Source organism: Xyrauchen texanus, chromosome 10 (genome assembly GCF_025860055.1).
Source record: "Xyrauchen texanus isolate HMW12.3.18 chromosome 10, RBS_HiC_50CHRs, whole genome shotgun sequence".
Classification (NCBI taxonomy): domain Eukaryota; kingdom Metazoa; phylum Chordata; class Actinopteri; order Cypriniformes; family Catostomidae; genus Xyrauchen; species Xyrauchen texanus.
Genome location: NC_068285.1, coordinates 13,039,113 through 13,063,026, shown reverse-complemented (window position 1 = coordinate 13,063,026; position 23,914 = coordinate 13,039,113). Strand labels below are relative to the sequence as shown.

Genomic DNA, 23,914 nt, shown 5'->3' with positions numbered 1-23,914 from the left:
GTGAAAGTACGGGTGCTAAGGACAGGCGAGCGGAAGGACGGTGTATTGATAAACCTGGCCGTCGAGGCTGAATCTCAAGAATGGCCTGTGACGGGATTTATCTGAATCTGAAAGTATGCATCTTTCAGATCGAGAGAAATAAACCAGTCCCCTGGCACATTACGCGCGAGGAGTTTCCTGATTGTAAGCATTTTGAGCGGTCTTTTGCAAGCACCTTGTTCAAAACCCTGAGATCTAATATGGGTCTGAGGCCGCCGTCTTTCTTGGGAACAAGAAAATAACGGCTGTAAAGCCCGACTCAGCTCAGAGAGGGTGGCACTTTTCTATGGCCCTTTTGCACAGAAGGCTTGCTATTTCTGAACGAAGCATGCACGCTGCTTCCGTGTTCACAGTGGTTTCGAGCAGCTCTGAAGCGAGGGCGGCGATCGAACTGTAGCAAATAGCCCTGTTGTATTGTGCTTAACACCCACTTGGATATCCCTGGAATAGCTTCCCACGCTTTGAAGCGTAGCGCTAGAGGGTGAATGGCCAATTCGCTCTGATTGCCGCACACAGAGCTGAACAAAATGTGTGGCTGCGTTTAGTGTGTTCATGCATGATTGCTCGCAGACAGCATGAACAGGCTGTTTTGTGAGTGACTTCCGATTGGAATGAATGGGGAAAGAGTCACATCTGTTACGTGATGCGCAAGCATAGTCATGGGCACGGGACTTACACACAGAGGAATGGTTGCTGGCCGTGTAACAGAGCGGGCAGAGAATGGGCGCGCGACGCATTTGTGGGCGCATTTATTGACTCTAGCGCTCGGCGGTTCAGTAACCGCTTTATGTGAGCGTGCTCTGGTGGGGACACGAGACATGCAGTGCTTGTGTGCAGAAGTGAACACTGGATTGTGGGCACATTTTCTACACATAGGGCTGGTCGTGTGACAGAGCGGGCAGAGAATGGGCAAGCGCATTGTGGGCCTTCATTGACTCTGACGCTCGAGCGGTTCAGTAATCGCTTTATGAGAGCGTGCTCTGATAGGGGCACGGGATGTGTTATGCTTGTGTGTAGGGGCGAACACTGGGTTGTGGGCACTTTTTCTACACATAAGACATGTTTGCTCTTTACAAGATTTATTTGGGTCGCCGTGAAAGCGGCGTTTGAGTGCTGAGCAAGCGGGCAGTGTCACCGGCTTGTTGGCTGCTAAATTCACCACTGTAGTAGCCTGAGAGAAGGGGACTGACAGGGGGTAAAGCTTTGACAGTGGTCCGGCCGGCGGGACTGAGCCGTCGTTTGTTCAACACAGTTAGGAAGACTTCGGCTGCTCGGGTTTCAGCGTTACCTTAGATCGAGGCCCGCGGGGAGGCGGTCTCGCGGCGGCTGTCTGAGCCTGATCGAGGCGGCGCCCTGTCGACGCTGAGAAGTCTGAGATTGTTGAACTGGGTGCTGTGAAGAGGCTCGTGCAGGAGGCTGATCACGTGAGCGGCCTGCAGAGGAGCTAAGCGACGCGGCAGGAAGAGGTTCATGGCTTGGGTGGCTTTCTGGACTTCTGAGAAGCGGTCAACAATGCCACTCACCGCGGAGCCGAAGAGACCGGTTGGAGAGAGCGGTGCGTTGAGGAACGTGGAGCGCTCTGCTTCTCCCATGTCGGCTAGTGTTAGCCATAAGTGTCTCTCGGTCACAGTCAGCGAGGCCATGCACTTCCCTAGAGCTTGGGCTGCAGCTTTGGTAGCCTGAAGGGCGAGGTCTGTCGCGCCAGTAGATCAGTAACAGCCTCTGGGTGCCTGCCTTTCTCATCCCACTCTGCTTGTAGGATCTGTAAAGCGGCCATTGAGTGCAGAGCAGATGCGGCTTGGCCGGGCGGCGGAATAGGCGCGGCCAACATAGGCGGAAGTCGCTCTGCAGGCCTTAGACGGGAGCACAGGCTTGGAACGCCATCTCGCGGAGGGCGGACAAAGGTGTGCTGCTACCGAGTCCTCGACCGGGGGATGGAGGAGTAGCCTCTCTCAGTGGCGCCGTCCACCGACGCCGAGAGGTGGAGACGTGTGAACGGGTCCTGGCTGAAAGCGGGCGTTCCACGACTTTGCAAGCTCCGTATGTAATTCCGGCAGGAAGGGAGCGGCCCGGCCGCGGGTGTAGAGCGGCGATGGCTTTGAAGAAAGCAGCCGTCGAGTCTGTTGGGTGCCTGCTCAGGGGCGGTGACCACTCGAGCCCGAGGCGGTCGACGGCCTGTGTGAGGAGCGTGTTAACTCCCCTTCGACTCGGCGCTGGTCCTGCTGGATTCCTGGGCTGAGGAGGAGGCTTGGGAGCCTGTCCACTCCTGCTGTCCGAAGCCATGATGGAACAGCAGCCCTTATCCTCCGGCTCGTCATCCGAGATGGCAGCAGTGCGGCCGCTCGGCGGCAACTGCTGGCGTCCGGGGCGGGGAGGATGAAAGCGATGCTCGAGGAGAGGCTCGGCGAGGCAGTCGCTTCAACCACAGTTTCCGGCAGCCTTTGTGAGCGGCGCTTCTTCCTGCGCGTGCTGAGGGTAGGCGCGCGGCGGTTTCTGCTTTGACCGCTCGAGTCGAGCCCGCAGGGTCGACATCGGTAGCTCCTCGCAGAATCGCATCCGCCCTCAGTGAGGGCGAGCTCTGCGTGCCCCAGTCCCAGGCAGAGAGCGCCAGATGATGTGGCGGTCTCCTGTGCTGAGAAGAGCGCGACATGAGGCGCAAGTGGAGCGAGGCATCTTGAAAAAGACGCTCGTACTCTTTTGTGAATAGTTCGTGAGAACTAGCTTGCTTAATAAAAGGATACGTCGTCGGATGGCGTAGCTTCGCAGGATGGCTGAAGGTGGCTGAGACGGCCGGCTTCTTCTAGCGCTGTCCACGCTTGCTAGATGCCCCTCAAACGGCGACGCGGCTTCCAGGTCAGCGATCGCGGAGAGCTTCGCTGAAGAGATGAAAATCAGGGTTCCAGCCTACTGAACTACGCTTATATGCACTCTAGTCACGCCCTTTTGGCGGGCTTTGATGCAGTGAGCGCGCGGACGCCTCTCATTGGATGCGAGTTCGCCCAAGCTCGTCTATAGGCTGCAGCAGTTGCTGCAGAGCAACCTATGAGCTCGCTAGCTAGCCCGCTCAAGGTCTGCAGCTGCCGCACTGCGTTGACAATGGATACAAAAATTAAGGATAATTTTTTGGCTTCAATATCTCAGAAAAGATGAATCTTTCCCGTAGCGTAAGCTAGCTTACGCAATACGAGAGAACCTCTCGTAAGAGAACCCCGCTGCATGTACGGTCTGAAAAGCAATTGTCCTCGCGTTCCGTCGCCGGACACCAATTCCGAGTAAACTTCCCTCCGCCTTTGAAGGAATGCAATGGGAAGGTTGTACAAAGTGACTTTTATTTTTTAACAACGCTATCAAAGTGAGTATCAGGCGCAACAGCGCCGCTATAACACAGGCCGCCATCTTGATTGTTTTGGTTGGATAGATCACATGACTTAAAATGCGTAATCGTTTTCCAAAGCATCCGTTTTCACAGTCCACACTACAACACAAAAACAGCGTTTTTAAATTAATCCACTTTGGAGTGCGTTGTCAAAAAGCTCCGTTTTCGTGGACAAAAACGCCGTCTCAGTGTGGACGGAAGGCCAAAACGGAGAGAAAAAGATGCGTTTTCAAACGAAAACATATTAGTTTGGACTAGGCCTAAGGCAAACTTTTAAAGTTGTTTACATGACCTTATACATTACATTTTTGGCTTATTACTGTAAGCATAATTGGTGTAAGAGTGTGCGTGTAAATGCTCTCACTGTTAGTAGCAGTAATGTGTGTTTGTTCATGTGGAAACGCTTTTAAATCAACAGTATTATGAGCCAGCTGGACCGCATCATTGGAATGTTCTAGAAGAAATGTGTAATTGGGCTGGCACGCTGGCTGTGGTTACATCATCTGTTTTATTTGTATTGGAGCATGTGGGGTGTGATTTAGTTACAACAGAATATTCAAATTACATTTGTTGTTAAAAAAAAAGCTTTCTGCAGCTCACAGTCCTGTCTGAACATTACATTTATTGCCTAATATTCAAATTGCCGTAATGCAACAGTTACTCAAGCACTTTTCTTAAATGTTGCCCTATTTGAAAGACCCCTGTTTTACAAACCTTTGTGTGTACATTCCTTTGGTATGTTGGAATGTCTACCTTCTGTACTTCACAGCTAAAGCACTGTGACAAGTGCAGTCTTGACAGGTTTCGGCAACCCTGGGATTACTAGACAACCTTAGGGCAGTCTTCATGAGTGTCTTCTTACACCATCAGAGAGCCGAGTAGATCTCAGAAACTTACACATGTTCAACATCAAAGAATTGAATTGCATTAAATGACAAAACTTCAAACCCAGTGGCATCTGCAAACATCAGTTATGCTAAAGCTAACATTTCTGAGCCATTTTTACAATACCTTTTAACCAACTGGTCTCAGTGTGATTTTAAGTGGATTTATGAAGTCGGTTTGCCTCAAAGCTCACATGGTTGTCCTAGCAGAGTAATCGCAGGTTTAGTTCAGCACATTAACTAAGGACATGGTCCACTAACATTTGACAACCATAAAGTGTCTAAATACCTTTAGTATTTTGAACAGTAAATCTAATTTTGAACAGCATATACTGTTTAATCATTTAGAACCAAACACTTTGTTTTGTGAAATGTTTCACTTCAAAAGCGTGCTTATCCAGTCTTTCGTTCAAATAAACACCACTTGGTTGGATAATTTGATATCGTTTGACATTTGTAGATTTTTAAGTGTGGCTGAAGTGTCACTGTATATGTCGTTGCTAATTTTTTTAATTGCCAACCGGAAAATGCAGCAATGCTTGTCTATGGCAACAAAGCATTCTCATTATCACAGCCACACAATGAAAATAAGATTACACACGAAACAATACAAGCAACAATTTCATTCCCGCTGGGCAACAGCGGTATAAAAGTCAACAAATTATTTTAATAACTAAAAGCACTATTTAGTTGGTTGTTTTGAGAATAATACTGCACTCGTGTGAATGAAATTGGCAAGCTTCTTTAAACTTCATCATAGAAATGTTCCAACATTGTTCCCTAAAAGGGAAAATAACCTACGGCAGAGTTGACTCAAGCCTAAAAATATTACCTCAGTACATTTTAGGATATCTGACTAATCTGGGGAGCTTTACGGATCTACTCTTCTCTCATCTAATGCACTTTGGTTTTAAAACGATTTTTAGACCTCATTTAATTATTATTCAGATTCAAATGCCAGGAGTATACAGAGGTTTCAATCATGTCCACAGCACAATAGTTATGAAGTTTAATTCACCAAATACCAACCTGGTCTCATAGAATCACGTAACCATATCTACATATTTGCTAAATAATTTTGTAGTGGCTGTTGCGGCACTTTTATTCCCTAGTAAAACAGCAGATTATCAGTTCATAAACGTGCTATTCGCCCGGTTACTCAATGCTACCATATGACATCAAGACACTTAATATAGTGCATGATTTGGAAGCAGGGATTGATTACTGACTGGGCCAATGGGGGGCAGTGCCCATGGGCCCTTGGCTACCAGGGGCCCTGGGCTTTAAGATTGCGCTATCCAGTTTGGCGCCCCCCGCTCGATAACCCATCAACAATAACAACGAAAACCACCCCCGCTCAACAACTTTTGGCCATGAAAAGGAAAAACACACCACCCCAAGGTCAACATCTTTTGGAGGAGAGCCCTTGGAGATAATTGGCCCCGGGCATTTGCAAGTCATAATCCGTCCCTGTTTGTAAGGCAATGCATTTTAACATTTGCATTACAAAATCAACTACATTTACAAGTTTATTTGAGTGTGATTAAATGGCACATTGGCTCAACTGATTCAGCGTTGCACTTGCAATGCAAAGAGTCCTGAAGAGCGTGTGAGTCGACACCTGAGTCAAAAGAGGCACCACAAAATGAAGTGGTTGCTTGTGCAATTATGTTTTCCATCTGTTATTTGCTTTTATGACACTTGTCAGTAAGGTTTAGATTTTAGTCACAGACACCTAATTTTCATGAGATCAAACTGCCAAATGTGTATGTGACACAAGCACATAACATACAAAGCACAAGCAATAATTATGAACAACATAAAGTATAGAAGGCATACAGTAGTAGTTGTATCATGGGGGACACACCTACACTGAGTCATAGAAGCTCATAGAAGCTCATAGAAGCTCTTGTATATTTAATTTTAACCACAGGTGTTTCGTAAGAATACTTGACTGAGAGTCTGAATGAACGGTGAGTGATTGATAGAGGGCGGAAGGCACCAATCGCACAATTTCTCTGGTGTCATCCTTGCATATACTTGCCAAACCCTGATGGAGAATGTGCGCATGTTGGAGAATGAGCGCAATAACCTGTTCCCTATGTAGTCTCTGGAGTTACCTCTGCTTGTTGCTTTGAATGTACGACACACCCTCTGTCTTCAAACATGACCTGGTTTGGGCTCATGAAGGGCCACATTCACAACAAAAACATAGTAGCAATGTAAAAGACTATGCTTGCCATTAAAAAAGCCTGCATGTGTCTGGATTTAATTCAGATTTAAGGTTAACTGTTGGATTGAGACAGATTGTTCTCAGATTACAAATGTAAACAAATGATTCAGTTATGACTCAACATTTGGCAGAAAAGATGCATTTCCCATGAATGAATGGGGTCCTTTCATATTTGGCATCGGGGGTGTGGTCGAGCGTTCGCCCGTAGTGAGAGAAAGCATTAAGGGTGCACAAACCTGAGCGCTATAATGTCTAACACCTGTTTCCGATTGCAGTAAGCACTAGGGAGAGCGTCAAAAAGGGACCATGCCAGAGATTAGGAGAGAGAGAGCCACCATGAGTCTTATGCTGGAAAGCTATCTTTAATTTGTTTAATTAAAGTCATACTTTGAGTTGAAGTCCCAAGTTACCTGTGTCCTCCTTTTCCACCCAACGCACCAAGTTGTAGAAAAGGACATCTGCTGTTATACAAAACTAAGAGCGTTACAACCTATTATTGTTATTTATGTCTTATTGTACTTTCAATAAGGTTTAGGCATACTATTTACTCATATGTACTGACATATGTAATGACATATAATTATATTTTCAGTACACATTGAATAAGGTACGGGCGTCCTATTATGAGATGAAGCTCATAATAAGCTCTCATTCTCTATGCCATAGAACTCAATGCAATTATGTTGCAATGTTTCAAATTATCTATTTAATATATATATATATATATATATATATATATATATATATATATATATATATATATATATATATATATATATATATTTCATTTTCACTGTCACATGCAAAAGCCCAGACATTTTCTTTGGGCATTCTTTCTTTTCAACCTATGTTGATTGACCACTAATACGTCTCTTAGTCTCAATCTATATCTGAATAGATTTAATGAGATAACTGTCAAGCTTTATACCCCTTAGCCCAAACTGCACTGCTGAATTTGCTGGTTGATCTTCTTATATTGTGTTCAGTATCGTATTGAACCGAGAGAGTTGCAGTTTTACACTAACCACACATTTACACCACAAGAACACAACCTTCATGATCATGTTTCTTGTTTACAGTAACTAGGTATATATCTTTCAAAGGAAACATGCGTGTCCAACTGTACTTTTTTGGCCTAAAAGCTGAAGTAATGTGAGCCTCAATGGGTGGAGTGGGGTGGGGATTGGAATAGACCAATAAAGAATAAGCAAACTGAAACCTCCTCTTAAAATGTTCCCATTAATCTCAGAGCTTCCAGAAGTCTTACGTAATAAGTTACAGATGAGGAGATCTTTAAAATGAGAAATAAAACTCAGTGTTTTGCTTATGATTCAAGCAAATCTTTTCAAATGTCATGATGAGAAAATATGAAGCTTCCAGAAGTGTGAAGTGTTGTTGCCACTGCCCCATTGTAGCTGGTCTGTACAAGACTGATTTAGGGTTATTGTTATTGGATGGGCTATTTTTATCAATGCAACACGCCCAAATGTCGGTAAGTTAATTGTATCTTGCGTGCATGATTGTTGGGAAGGGAAAAATCATGCATGAATAACAGAGAAGTGTTGATGCATGTTTGATGAACTACTGGACAATTGCGTCCCTTTTTCCATCAAGATTCCCATTAACCATTGAAAACCACATAATACAACATAAGATTAGATCAGATGAACAGGAAAGATCTGCATTGGTTGGGGGCAAGCAAACATTGTGGCAGGGCCATACATGCCTTTGTTTGCACTTTCCAGACTGTACTATCTGTTTTTAGTACCTTATTGTACAGACATGGATACCTGACAAACAACATGAACATGATTTTTGTTTTCAGCATCAATGTTTTAATGCCTAAACTGGTCATAATTTCCAACATTGCCATTTTTGATCTGCAATTCACTTATATTGTCCTACATTGTGAAAAAATACATTTTTACTAGGATAAATATTCCATGCAGTCTCTCAATTAATATCAGGTAATTAAAAATGCCTGTATATATATATATATATATATATATATATATATATATATATATATATATATATATATATATATATATATATATATATAAATGATTTAAGTATTAAGATAAATAATCCAGATTATGCAAATGTACCATTTAAATTTCCTGTGCACATCTTTGTTGACAGGGGGTTTGTAAGGCACTACTTTTTGTAAAAGTTGTTTGGAACAATATACAGTATATTGTGAAAAGTGCTGTACACGTATTGTAAATTGAACTGAAATATTATTTAAATGGCAAAATTAAATGCCAACATCAAATGCAGAAAGTATTTTTGAGTTTTGCATTGAAAGATTGCATTTATCACTTCTTTTCTCAACAAAACACTTTTTACTGTATTTAAAAGGCATATACAGTGGCTGATAAACCACATGCCTGCTTTAGCCAAGTTCTTTCATTGCTTCATTGCAATTATCTTCAGAACAAAAAATGTTGCAAGATCACTTGAGAATGTGTGAAAAGGATTGTAAAGAGAGATTGATTAATAGTGGGCGGAGGGCAGTGCTAGCACAGTTTCTCTGGGCTCATACTTGTGTATACTTGTCATGCCCTGAGGGAGAGAATGAAAGAATTTGCCCCCTCTCTCATTTCTAGATGTTACCTAACTTGTGCTTTGTATGTAACTGACACACCCTCTTTCCTCAAATGTTTACCTGGGTCAGGCTCATAAAGGGTCACATTCAGAGCATGGAAATGCACAGAATGCAATGTAATGGAAGTCCAAATGCAATGCAAAGTAAAACACTAAATACTGCCTGAATAACTTATAATAACTACTTCATTGGATCAACAGCTGTACATGCAAGTTACTTTCGGTGCAAATCTAGAAACCTATTTTTAAGTCTTTTTCATTTAAGCTACTTAATAATTTTATTGCATTAACTAGGCCTTAATTATCCAAATATGTCTTGCATAATGCAATATAATACAAAATGCAACAATAAACAAACAGGATCTAACAGGTGTCTCTTCTGTATATTTAATTATTTAATTGTTAATAGAGAGCAAACACCTCTATAGCCTCTACAGAACTACAGAAGTCCTATTTTCCAGCTGCACATATCCAGCTTTGTTGTGTAAATAGGTGTTCTCTGACATTTTCATTTATATCTACGTTATTGTTTTGCACCTAACTGCTGTTTTCCTCTTTGTAAAGGGAGGCGTTAGATATAGCACTCCTCTATTTGTCATACTTGAGCTGTGGAAAAAGAGTTACACAATTGTGTCAGTTATGGTACAATTAAACCATATATCATTTGTTGTTTGTTGGATTTTTTTTTCTTATGCACTTCCTTTTACTTATATGTTTACTTATAATTTAACATAAAACAGTGGAATAAGGACCACCCATTTTTGACAGGTAGTAGATTTAAAGGGATAGTTAACCCAAATCTGACTTTTATTTGGCGCAGAAAGCGATAGTCTGAGTCACCGTTATATTTCAGTGCATCTTTTTTTCCATACACTGTGAGTGAATCCCATTAACATCTGTAGGTGTTTGTACAAACCTTTTCATTAATGGCTGAACATAAATGAGAATGGTCCACCTTACTAAGTTCATCCCAGTCCATACGCATTGACATTCAGGTCTCTAAATATACATTTAATACATGAAAAATATGCATACATTTGAATGCATACCATCTGACCTTTATAGCATCATAAACACTTTTCTAGTTTACAGTCACCACGTCTATGTACAATATAAATACTGTTGGAGAGAAGCATCAAGCTTTGGTTTCTAGCCTGAGTAATGTGAGCCAGAATGGGTGGGGCAGATGCTTGGGAGGGGAAAACCATGCCCTACTTAGACTTCTTGCCTTCATTTCAAAACCTCTTTTGAAAAAGAAATTGTACTAGAAAAGATCCCACTTCTAGTGATGTTTAAAGATATATGACCATTAAATGATCTTCATGTGTAGACAGTCATGCCAAAGAAACCGGTTAAAATTGAAACTGGTTTTGATCAGTCTGTTCCTTGTTGCCGGGCGTTTTGTGTGTAATAATTATTTCTTCACTATAAACCGCACCCTGATATGAGCAAAAGATAATTATTGAGGGGCTTCTGTTCACATATCAGGTAATCAAAGTTAATGTTTAGACATTAAAGTTATTCCTCTTTTGTTCTGGTGGGTTCTTTATTTTTTGGTACTTTGAGCTTGTAACAATGATAACAGCATTACAACTTATCTTTATGCTTTGGGATGAACCAAGACTTAACCCAAAAGCAAGCAATGTTACTTAACAGAATGATTTATTCCAGAAAACAAACACTTTATCACTTCAGATGAATAACTACATTTTCGAATGCAGAGCTTTGTTCATAGAGATGTGCACGATAACAGGTTGTGCCACCCTTTTGAAAAGTTAGCAAATAAAATGTACGTTTGTTCTATGATCACCTGTTATAATGTATTTTTTTTTTTCTAATTTAGAAATATATGAAAAGTAATACATATATATCCTTTTTTACACATTTTATTGTATATTCTACAAGTATAACAGCCGCTGTTTAACGGTGGATTTGCTGTAGCTTGTTCTCTGAGTATGACTCATTGTTGTGGCCCCGAGGGCAGACACTCTCACTTTTCTAGTTTGTGTACATCAAGAACTTGTTCCAGAGGCACTTTTAGCAACACAATGTAAAAACACAATGCATCTAGTGTAAAAACAGATACGTATAACTCTGGGGAGCATCGAAGAACTGAGATGAATGGAAAAGGCAAAGTACAAAGTTAAATTATAAAATGCTGCTCTTGATAAAATGAGTTTCCTACAAAAGAGCCAAACACTAAAATAGAGCCTTTGTGCACAAATGACCACTGCTTGATGGCAGTATTACTCAAATAATAGAGCAGTTCGTCAGCAATGATAAAATGCCTTCTTATCAAAACAAACCAAACCACATTTCTTATTCTAAAACATATGATTCAAGCCCATCTCATTTGTGTGCTTTGTGTGTGTACATGTGATCCCATGCTTGTGTGTTTTCTTTGGGGAGTTAGGCAATAATTTCTCCCCCTCTGGATAACCTACAACGCCCATATTGATAGTTTCCTCCCACAATTATACAATAAAAGGATCATGATGCTTCATTTCTTCACTTCTCACACAGTTTCCATTCAGAGTAGATAACAGCAACAATCTTCCTCCAAAAGTATGTCTTCTTCCTCCACCCAAAGCTACATGTCCTCCGGAAGGTCCATGAGCGGAGGATCCTCTCGCCCCTCCATGTCTGGAGGTAGAATGCATGGCGGTAGCGTTTATGGGGGTGCTGGAGGATCAGGTGTCCGTATCTCTAGTGCCTCTTCCTCTCGTTCCTATTCTGCTGGAGGCGGAGCAGGGTTTGGAAGTGGTTCTGGATATGGAGGCGGTGCTGGCTATGGAGGTGGTGCTGGCTATGGAGGTGGTGCTGGCTATGGAGGTGGTGCTGGCTATGGAGGCGGTGCAGGTGGTACTGTGGATGCCACTGCAAATGAGAAAGCCACCATGCAAAATCTTAATGACCGCCTGGCCACCTACCTGGAGAAAGTGCGCATTCTTGAGAAAGCTAATGCTGAATTTGAGCTGAAAATTCGTCAGTTCCTGGAGAGCAAAACTGCCCCCACTGCTCGTGACTACAGTGCCTATGAAGCTACGATCAGTAACCTCCAAAACAAAGTATGTGTTATAAGGACAAAAAAAAACATAATAAAATGTCAATACAAGCTATTGTTGTACAAATAAATGTTTGGCCGTTTTAAATATGAAGATAAAAATATGTAGATGAACGTGATTACACTGAATATAGGAGATAATTTGTCATTATGCAATATCTAAAATGTGGCTATATTTTTACTTGAATTATTTGCCCACCATGAAGATCCAGGATGCCATTCGTACAAATGGAGGCATCTACCTCAACATTGATAATTCCAAGCTGGCCACAGATGACTTTAGGATCAAGTAAGTCCACACACAACTAAGAATAGTAGACCATCCATTCTCAGAATCTCTAATGGGCCTAAAAGATTTATAATGGTTAATGGTCTTGTCTGAGCAGATATGAAAATGAGCTGAGCATGAGACAATCAGTAGAGGCAGACATCGCTGGCCTGAGGAGAGCGCTGGATGAGCTGACAATGGCCAGATCTGATCTGGAGATGCAGATTGAGGGACTAAGAGAAGAGCTGATCTTCCTCAAGAAGAACCACGAGGAGGTAATTTGGTGGCTGGCATCAAACTTTACACTGAAAATGAGTCAATAGTCCCTCTTGATATGTGGTCCAGCAAATGCTCAGTGTTTTATCCATGCTTTCTTAGGAACTCTTGGCAATGCGTGCCCAGATGAGCGGACAGATCAACGTAGAGGTAGACGCAGCACCACAGGAAGACCTCTCAAAGGTCATGGCTGAAATCCGGGAGCATTACGAGGCCGTGGCTGCCAAGAACCGCAGAGAGCTCGAGGCTTGGTTCCAGGCCCAGGTAAAATCCTGTTCTTTGCCAATTGTTTATAATCAGTGTTGTAGTCTAAACCAACAAAGGACTTGTCTGATTGCTATGTTACGGATTGCCTCTCATAGACTGATTCCCTTAACAAAGAAGTCACCGTCAGCACAGAAGTCCTCCAAACATCCAAATCAGAAATCACAGAGATTAAACGCATACTACAGAGTCTTCAAATTGAGTTACAGTCACAACTCAGCATGGTAAGTTGGTCAACATATCAACCCTTAAAGGTGTGTTTTGGTTTATCATGCAGTTTAAAGAACAATGACATTCCCCTCACAGAAAAACTCATTGGAAGGCACGTTGGCAGAAACAAAGGACCGCTATTCTTCCATGTTGGGCAACTACCAGAAACAGGTAACCAGCATGGAAGAGCAGCTGGTGAATCTTCGTGCAGATCTTGAGCGTCAGGGCTATGACTACAAGATGCTTCTTGACATCAAGGCCAGACTGGAAATGGAGATTGCAGAGTACAGAAGACTGCTGGATGGAGAGGCTTTTGGGTGAGAATTCCCTGCATCTCTCCACAGCTTTCAGAATAAACCAACATAAGGAGAATTAGATGATTCTGAGACTTCATTAACTTAATAAATGTTTTCCTCTACCTCAACAGAACACAATCTACCACAAAAACATCAACAACACGCAAAGTGGTAACCATTGTGGAGGAGGTGGTGGATGGAAAAGTGGTCAGCTCATCTACCCAAGCTGTGAGCAAGGTTAAGTGAGAAGAAACAGCACTTTTGAGATCTATGACATCTAAATTGTGACAAAGTGACAAAAAGCAATAAACTGGTCTAAATGTGCATTTCTGTGTTTGAGTCATTATTTTGCTCTCAGTTGTGTTAACATGAATCAATAATATTTCAAGTTATCAGAAAAGTTATTTGCTTTACACACTAAATTAATTGTAATTAGTAATTAGCTGCCATGATAATAACTGCTAGTTCAAGTTTGGGCACAACTGGTGAAATCACATGTTCTATTGAACCTGCATTTCGGTAAAATTATATATATATAATTTTACAGAAATGCAGAAATGAGTGTGGAGCGGAGAAATCCTCCGCTCCACACTCCTCCCGGCGTTATCTCAGGCCGGGGTGCCACCGGCATGACGTACACCCCCCATCCATGGGGCGGGGTGTATCTTGCGTCCCGCGTGGTCAGCCCCGCCTTCTTCGCCCTGGGAGGAGACAGGAGGGGAAGAAAACAACCACAACAACAAAAAATAGGCGAGGGAAAAGGCCAACACGGTGCAAAAGAGAGAGAGAGAGAGAGAGAGAAAAACTCACTCACCGGTTGCCCCATGGACGACGGCCGTACCCCGCATCCGTGCGGTCGGGCTACTCCGTCACCCGGCAGATGGCAGCGGCGCTCCCCTGGGTGGACGGCAGTGTCGAGGACTCTGCGACGGGCATCCCTCCTCCTTCCTGGGTTTCGGCACCAATGTAAAACAGTTAAAGGATGGGCAAGGAGGAGGCGAGAACCGGCTTGTCAACATAAATAATATTTTAATGAGAAACTTAAACCAAAAGCGCAAACATAAACACACATGACAGACATGCCCGTAATTCTCTCTCTCTCGAACCATCGTCACCGGCCACCTTTATCCCTCGCGCGCCTCATCAGGCAGATTGGGGACCGGGCGCGATATTCCGACCGGCCCCGCCCCCCTCCGCTCCACAGTTGGATACATGTATTTGATCCTGAATGGATATAACAGTGCAGACTTGCATTTATAAAAGCAGAAACCCCAGAATGACCTAGATTAAAAAAGCAGATGCTAAACTGACACTCCTGTAAATTCCTAAAATTGCCATTTGTGCACAAGGGTGCACAAAACATTATTACCAAACCAAGAATAGGGCAGTTTAAATAAAACATTTATGGAAGTAACCTTGCGACGGTAGCATATGTTCTGAAAAAACATCTGTACAAACCAAATAGTTTTTATGCTGGCAATTATTAAAACAAACTTCAAAATACTTTAGTAACAAGACCATGATCCATCTGCAGCACAAACACTGTACAAAATCAGAGACAGAAAAAGTTAAACAAAACACAACAGCCAGTTTAATCCAAATGAAGCACAGGTGGTAGCAGTAATGAATTATGTCAGAGGTGGGTTAATATCACATTTATTTTAACTTCAGCTACAAAAAACCATGGGTCATTAATTCCACCCTCAAGAAGGGTTACCGTACGTTTCCACTGGTGCAGAATAAATCAGCTCAAAGCTGCTCACAACACTAGGGAACATTGTGCTCCGCACCACAGTCAACCCCACTATCCACCTCGCGAGCGTGGCTCTCGGCTTCCATAGGAATGAATTGAAAAGGCTCGCTCAGCTTTGCTCATACGTGCTTCTTCCACGCCAGTGGAAACTTTCGGTTAGAGCACTGAATAAGCTGACTTGTGGCGAGTGGAGGGGAGTTTTAAAGGGACAAATAGGTAACAATCAGTTATACGTAACCAACTAAGAGGCACTTTCAGACTTAAATGAATAATTTTACCTAAAAATAATTTCACCCTCATGCCTTCCCAGATGCATATGACTTTTTTATGCAGATAGAAGAATATCTCAGCTCTGTAGGTCCGTACAGTCCAAGTGAATGGTGACCAAAATATTGAAGCTCCAAAAAGCACATAAAGGCAGCATAAAAGTAATCCAGTGGTTTAACCCATGTCTTCTGAGGTGACAGATTTTGGGTGAAAACAGACCAAAATATAAGTCCTTCACGGTACATCTTGCCATTGCATTCTCCAGGCACGATCATTATTTCAAGCTCGATTACACTTCCTGTAATGCTTGACGCATGTGAGACAAGGAGCCAAGGAGCTCGTGCCCAAAGGTCAAAGGATGTAGAAAAGGAAGTCTCACCTTACAATAAAAGAGCCAATCACCTTGTTTTTTAGCGTAATATGAGGAAAAGAAGCACAATTTATGAGACCAGCCTTGTCAGTTTTTACAGCTGATTTGAAATATGCTCATTGATCGTAATCTTGACTCTTTTGAGATTTTGGTGTCCCTTTCAAGAATAAAGGAGCTGCACAGGCATGACTTGAAATAGCTTCATGAGAGCATTCCAAAGATGGCCAACAGTGGACTGACTTGCTACAAAGACTTTGCGTGAGCACTAGATGGTGCTAGGAAGTTTTATCGAGCTTGAAATCATGAGCAACATGGGGACTGCTGATGTGAAGATTTACATTTACATTTATGCATTTGGCAGACGCTTTTATCCAAAGCGACTTACAGTGCACTTATTACAGGGACAATCTCCCTGGAACAACTTGGAGTTAAGTGCCTTGCTCAAGGGCACAATGGTGGTGGCCGTGGGGTTCGAACCAAGGACCTTATGATTAACAGCCCTGTGCTTTAGCCACTACGCCACCACCACTCTCAAAACGTATTGGATTGCAACGGCATATTAAAACCACTGGAGTCATATGTATTACTTTATGCAGCCTTTATGATTTTTTGCCACAAGTTTTGGGCAAAGCCCATTTGCATGTGGAAACGATCAATGGAGAATGTGGCAAATTTGCAGTGAACTCCTGTGTAAAGAAGTCAATGGAAAGGAGGAGGCGAGAACCGGCTTTTCAATTTAAATAATAGTTTAATATAAAACGTAAACAAACACACACATGACGGACATGTCCGTAAACTATCTCTCTCTCCCGCACAATCCTCCGCAGTCGGCCTTTATCCCTCTTGGAGGTTTGATTAGCCTGATAAGGGACCGGGTGTGTATAATCACGACCTGGCCCCGCCCTCCGCCCAGCCACATCCTGATTTGGGACGGGGGATGGCATTAGGGTGAGTAATGAGAATTCACATTTTTGGGTGAACTATACCTTAAAAATATAAGGTTAGGGAGAAGCTATTATCAAAAAAAGACACACGAGTATGTTACAACCAGTGGCATTAAGACCATGTTCTGCACATTAAAATGAATACTTTTTTCAGGGTATGTACAGATATAAAACTAGTCATTACAGAAGGTAATTAAAATACAATTAATTAAATACTATTTTTCAAACAAATTGTTACAATACATTAAGGCTGGCCATCAGGGAGGCGCACAAGTCAGCAAAACAACATTGTTCTTAAACACCAGCTGTACTTCCAGCACTGTTCAATATGAGGGGACAAACAAACAAATAAACAAATAAACCCACAGGTTACACAACAGCCCCAGTCAGTGAGTGGCCAAGGAATACCTCACACACCAGCCATACACACTAACAACTTCTTGTTGGGTACTTATATTGCCTGTGCAATCAACCTAATTAGCAGAGGCACCGGTGATGTTAATGAGTGTTGTTGTCCGAAACAACACCACTTAAAGGAATAGTTCACCCATAAATGAAAATTCCCTTGTTATTTGCTTACCCTGATGCCATCCCAAATGTGTATGAATTTCTTTCTTCAGCAGAAGACAAATTAAGATTTTTAGAAGGAGATTCTGAGCTCTGTAGGTACATATAATGCAATGTAACAGGTGCCATCACGATGGTCCAAAAGTCACGTTTAGGCAGCATAAAAGTAATCCACGCGACTCCAGTCAATCAATGAATGGCTTCTGAAGCGAGTTGACAGGTTTATAAAACAAATATGGCGATAATTTTAATGTTTTTAACCTTATATCATTGCTTCCATCCAGTGCCGATTCCGACTTCTCGTGAACGCGTCATTGCGCTTACGACTGCTGGCAGAACGTTTTCATTATTGACATGTTTCTTACATAAACCTGTCGATTCGCTTGAGAAGCCATTCATTGATTGACTGGAGTTGCAAGGATTACTTTTATGCTGCCAAAATGTGACTTCTGATTAAGAAAGACAGTCATACACATCTGGGATGGCATCAGGGAAGTGAATAGGGCTTCAGGGATTGGAGTGGTGGTGGCATTGTGGGCTAAAGCACATAACAGTTTATCAGAAGGTTGCTGGTTCAATCCCCTCAGCCCCTTGAGCAAGGCACTTAACTCCAGGTTGCTCCGGCGGGATTGTCCCTGCAATAAGTGCGTCTGCCAAATGCATAAATGTAAATGTAAATCAATGATGAGGGAATTTTCATTTTTGGTTGAACTTTTCCTTTAATGTGGAAACCAGAGCTGTGACTCCTGGAGCAATTAAAGATTAAAGCCTAACCATTAAACCAGTTCTGCAATTTCGCATTAACTCAAACTTTTAATAATAGATTTTAATAATTGATTAATATATTATAATAACTGAGCAATATACATTATCTCTATGTCTATCTATCTATACATTTATAAATTAAGTTTATGAGCATTTATTATTCATTACTGCATACAGTACACGGATTATATTTTGTGGCACCTAAACTTTGAGAAAATCTCAAGGTGGCACACAGGAAAGGCAGAGCCAGAGCTGTAACATAGACTATGCAAATAGCTTTAGATTTGTTGATAAGGAGATTCGAATTTACCCGAGGTTGGTCAATTAATCATCACCTTTAGTATGTTATGCCAGGTCAAATGTTTATTGCCAGAACAAAGGTTAAAACTAGAGGTGTGTAACTTACTATTCCATGATAACAGCTATAGCAGGCCTACTGTTTACCAGTGTTACAAAAGTTCAGGAACAAATTTTGTGTTTAATTATTTTAACAAAAGCCTTAAAGACAAATGTGATGCCACAAGACCTTGAAACTGCATTTTTACTACAGTCAAATGGCAGATTCTTTAATGCAAAAATGTGGAATAAAAGTAGCTACACATTAAATAATGGATAAAAGAACATGTCATTCCATGTTTAATCTCTTTTTTTAAAACAAACGTAATTAAGCAGAAAAACGCAATTTGTTCCATCTCTTATTTTTCGTTTCATATCTGGTCCATTCTGGTAAAACACCTTCAATACTATCATAAACTATTTGCTTTATACATACCTATTTTGCTGGAGAAACATTCATATTTCAGCAGAATACACGGCGGCTTCGATAGAATGGTCGTCAATGGAAAAAGAGGCCTTTTGGAACCATATGGTGCATTTTCGGCATTTACCATCAGGTCCTAACTGGACCATGCTAACCAGCCAAACCAAACATGGCATGTGCTGGAATTTAAAATGTCCTTAACATGCCTGATGAAATATAAGTTTTGTAGGTTTTACAAACACTCAGTGCACATTTTTTATGCAATTTCTGCCCAAAAATTGCATGATATTTTTTCATAGTTAAGACAAAAGTGGTGGAGGCGTTTGAGAGGGACATCTAAATGCTCATTGCTCCTTGAATTTTGACATACAATCTTTCTTCCATGTGCAATTATAAATGTTTGCATTAATATTACTATTCTAAACTAAACGTAGTTTAGGGCCCCCCTTGGAGGTAATACTAATTGCATTTGATGTGTCTTACACAATTACAAGTGGGCTTTCTGCATTCGTTAAATTCCAGAAGTTACGTTACCTGCCTGTTCACTTGAAACCAGACGACCGACTGAATTTGTCTCTTTCTTGAGTTATTTGCCTGCTGGGTGAGGGGTGAGCAGATTAAATTTTTTAAACTCTCTCAAATCACTTTAAAAGCTGTTGTATTTATGTTGAGAGAAGTAGTTTCATACAAGACAGAACTCTAATGGTATCATCAATGAATAAAACAGGTCTGGCTCACCTGACAAGGGTTTTGGATGCCTTGAAGGGATGAAACTGTTGTATTTTAAGAGACATAGAAATGTTTAATTTTGTGACTTTGTGCAGTTGCAACTTTGAAATGTTTGCTTTTGTACTATAGGCCACAAGCATGAAAATATTTTAGATATAAAAACTTTGAGGATTTACATCCACCATTTATAAATAAATAAATAATATCTAATATTGTAGAATAATTTACATCTTAGCTAACTCCTGAATGATGAATCTTAGGTTCCTTGTTAATGTCTTGGGACAATTTTTATATAACTAACGATTATATATGTTTATACAGGGCATTTGAGCACTGATATCTGTGCCTACAAAACCACAAATTAAAATATATTTTATAGATACTAAAATAAACCATTAAACTTGCAAGTCAAGCATAGTGTGAAGACTGACAAGGAATGACAGCTTAAAACCGCATTATCTACTAATAATTTGTTTGTTTTGATGAATTCTTGAAACTCTAACCGATAAAATACCTTTCAAATGTGCCTTAGGGAATTGGGCAATGGTTTCTACCTTCAATTCCTAAGGAAACTGTTATGTTCCCTCCCCCATTTGTCAACATAAAAGGAGCATGGATCATCTTCTCTTCACGCATCTGCTCATTCATTCTCCAGCCAGAGTTGAAAACAGCAAGCCTCCTTCAAAATGATGTCTTCTTCTTCCACCCGCACCTACATGTCCTCAGCAGGGTCCTCTCGCCTCTCTACCATGCGTGCCGGTAGTGTGTATGGGGGTGCTGGAGGATCTGGTGTCCGTATTTCCAGTGCCTCTGCTTCTCGCTCCTTTGCATCTGGTGGTGGAGCAGGATTTGGAGGTGGTGCTGGTTTCAACCTGTCTGATGCTGTTGATGTCTCTGCAAATGAGAAAGCCACCATGCAAAATCTCAATGACCGTCTGGCCTCCTACCTGGTGAAGGTGCGCTCCCTTGAGAAGGCTAATGCTGACCTTGAACTGAAGATCCGCCAGTTCCTGGAAAGCAAGACTTCTCCATCTGCTCGTGACTACAGTGGCTTCTATGCTACTATTAGTGATCTCCAGGCCAAGGTATGTGGAATTATCAATGAGAAAATTGTTAATTATCTTATCATTTTACTCACTTAGTATATTCAAATATTATATTCAAACATATATTCAAAGCATGTTAAGAATACGGTATGTCTCATGTACTCAAGTAATTGCAAGAGAGATCTAAATTTGTCTTCTTTTGTTTATGCGTTCTTTGCCCTTAAAGATTCAGCATGCCACTGGTGTAAATGGAGGGATCTACCTAGGCATTGACAACTCCAAGCTGGCTGCAGATGACTTCAGGATCAAGTAAGTTCATGCATGAAATACTTGGAGACTAGTAGTATAAAGGAAAAGAAGATACACTTCCAAAATCTCCAAAATGTCCAGAGTAGTTATGGTATTTTCATTTCTGTGCAGATATGAGAATGAGCTGAGCATGAGGCAGTCTGTTGAAGCAGACATTGCTGGCCTGAGGAGAGCGCTGGATGAGCTGACAATGTCCAGATCTGATCTGGAGATGCAGATTGAGGGGCTAAGAGAAGAGCTGATCTTCCTCAAGAAGAACCATGAAGAGGTATGTTGTGGTGGTGCAAAACCAAACTCTTCAAATTAGTCACTGTTGATTTGTGGGTCAGGCAAATACTCAGGGGTTTGTTATTGCATCTTTAGGAACTCTTGGCAGTTCGTGCCCAAATGAGTGGACAGGTCAACGTAGAGGTAGACGCAGCACCACAGGAAGACCTTTCCAAAATCATGGCTGAAATCCGTGCACATTATGAGGCCGTTGCTGCTAAGAACCACAAAGAACTCGAGGCTTGGTTCCAGGCCAAGGTAAAATCCTGTTCTTTGGATCAACATGTCCTGTTTTTCTTTATCAGTCTTGTAGCCAACACTAACAAATGATTTGTCTTACTTCTTGGCTATGGATTGTCTCTCATAGACTGAAACCCTTAACAAAGAAGTTGTTGTGAGCACAGAAGTCCTCCAAACATCCAGATCGGAAATCACAGAGATTAAACGCACACTCCAGAGTCTTCAAATCGAGCTACAATCACAACTCAGTATGGTAAGTACATGGATAAATTAATCTATTTAATTGATATTTTGTTGGCACCTCACACAATGCATATAATAATATCTTTGCCCTAACAGAAAGCATCTTTGGAAAGCACCTTGGCAGAAACAAAGGACCGCTATTCTTCCATGTTGTCGAGATACCAGATGCAGGTGACCAGTCTGGAAGAGCAGCTGGTGAATCTTCGTGCTGACCTTGAGCGTCAGGGCCATGAGTACAAGATGCTTCTGGACATCAAGACCAGACTGGAGATGGAGATTGCAGAGTACAGAAGACTGCTGGATGGGGAGGCTGTTAGGTGAGATTTACCTTCATAACCCCTAACAACGTTAATGTCCACAAACAAAATTACAGTCAGATAGCGATCCCTGTCTGGCATTTCTCTAACTTTATGTTTTTGTTCTCTACCTCTTCAGTACCTCAACCACAAGCAAAACCTCTACTACACGCAAAGTGGTAACCATTGTGGAGGAAGTGGTGGATGGCAAAGTGGTCAGCTCATCTTCCCAAGCTGTGAGCCAGACAAGCGTGTCAGTGAATAAATAAGAGAAACATTTAACTAAGAGTGACAAAAAGCCAATAAAGTGGTTTAAATATGCAACTTTGTGTTTGGGTCTTGTTATATTCTTCAGATTTCCTTTTGTCTATAAATTGCACCTTGCATTAGGGATTATATATGGTTTAAAAATAATTATAATAAGCTACCATATCAAAAAATAACTGTTAATATTATTCATGGTAATAAAATCAGAATTATAAATAATAGGGTAACAGCTAACTCGCAAGCACTTCATGGCTATTTTGATTCTAATTGTCATTCTTTCAAAGATAGTTGATTACTTACTGTGGTGCTGGTCTTTAAAAGGTTTTATAAAAGTAAGTAAAGTATTGAGTACTTTAAAGCAGCCACATCAACATGTTCTTTCAAGCGGTTCAGACCCAGTGTCCATTCCATTAGACCTTTTTTTTATGCTTTTTGGTGTATGGTTTATGTGCCACCCAAATTGTAAAGGAGGAAAGATTTTTTTTAAACTCTCTCAATTCACTTTAAAAGCCGTTGTAATTATGTTGAGAGAACTAGTTTCATACAAGACAGAACTCTAATGGTATCATCAATGAATGAAACAGGTCTGGCTCGCCTGACAAGGGTTATGCTGTGAAGGGATGGAACTGTTGTATTATAAGAGGCACATAGAAATGTTTAATTTTGTGACTTGCTTTTTATGTGCAGTTGCAACTTTAAAATGTTTGCTTTTGTACTATAGGCCACAAGCATGACAATATTTTAGATATAAAAATTTTGAGGATTTACATCCACCATTTATAAATAAATAAATAAATAAATAATATCTAATATTGTAGAATAATTTACATCTTAGCTAACTCCTGAATGATGAATCTTAGGTTCCTTGTTAATGTCTTGGGACAATTTTATATAACTAACGATTATATATGTTTATACAGGGCATTTGAGCACTGATATCTGTGCCTACAAAACCACAAATTAAAATATATTTTATAGATACTAAAATAAACCATTAAACTTGCAAGGGCAAGCATAGTGTGAAGATTGACAAGGAATGACAGCTTAAAACCACATTATCTACTAATAATTTGTTTGTTCTGATGAATTCTTGAAACTCTAACCGATAAAATACCTTTCAAATGTGCCTTAGGGAATTGGGCAATGGTTTCTACCTTCAATTCCTAAGGAAACTGTTATGTTCCCTCCCCCATTTGTCAACATAAAAGGAGCATGGATCATCTTCTCTTCACGCATCTGCTCATTCATTCTCCAGCCAGAGTTGAAAACAGCAAGCCTCCTTCAAAATGATGTCTTCTTCTTCCACCCGCACCTACATGTCCTCAGCAGGGTCCTCTCGCCTCTCTACCATGCGTGCCGGTAGTGTGTATGGGGGTGCTGGAGGATCTGGTGTCCGTATTTCCAGTGCCTCTGCTTCTCGCTCCATTGCAGCTGGTGATGGAGCAGGATTTGGAGGTGGTGCTGGTTTCAACTTGGCTGATGCTGTTGATGTCTCTGCAAATGAGAAAGCCACCATGCAAAATCTCAATGACCGTCTGGCCTCCTACTTAGATTGGATGCTGCTAAGCCAGTCA

At 41.4% G+C, this 23,914-nt stretch overlaps 3 protein-coding genes across 3 annotated transcripts in view; 2 read left to right on the top strand and 1 right to left on the bottom strand.

Annotated features, from left to right (window-relative positions):
• The window catches only part of LOC127650920 (zinc finger protein 449-like), a 451,526-nt gene that overhangs the window by 370,687 nt on the left and 56,925 nt on the right, over positions 1 to 23,914 (bottom strand). The window lies entirely within an intron of this gene.
• On the top strand, positions 11,641 to 13,841 carry LOC127650921 (keratin, type I cytoskeletal 13-like). The gene is made up of 7 exons (XM_052136578.1): positions 11,641 to 12,207; positions 12,410 to 12,492; positions 12,590 to 12,746; positions 12,850 to 13,011; positions 13,110 to 13,235; positions 13,318 to 13,538; positions 13,649 to 13,841. Exons 1-7 carry the CDS (start codon positions 11,707 to 11,709, stop codon positions 13,761 to 13,763), a joined length of 1,365 nt encoding a protein of 454 aa, XP_051992538.1. The 5' UTR covers positions 11,641 to 11,706; the 3' UTR covers positions 13,764 to 13,841.
• Positions 20,292 to 22,391, top strand: LOC127650928 (keratin, type I cytoskeletal 13-like). Its single transcript, XM_052136585.1, has 7 exons — positions 20,292 to 20,757; positions 20,945 to 21,027; positions 21,139 to 21,295; positions 21,391 to 21,552; positions 21,662 to 21,787; positions 21,874 to 22,094; positions 22,213 to 22,391. Exons 1-7 carry the CDS (start codon positions 20,359 to 20,361, stop codon positions 22,340 to 22,342), a joined length of 1,278 nt encoding a protein of 425 aa, XP_051992545.1. The 5' UTR covers positions 20,292 to 20,358; the 3' UTR covers positions 22,343 to 22,391.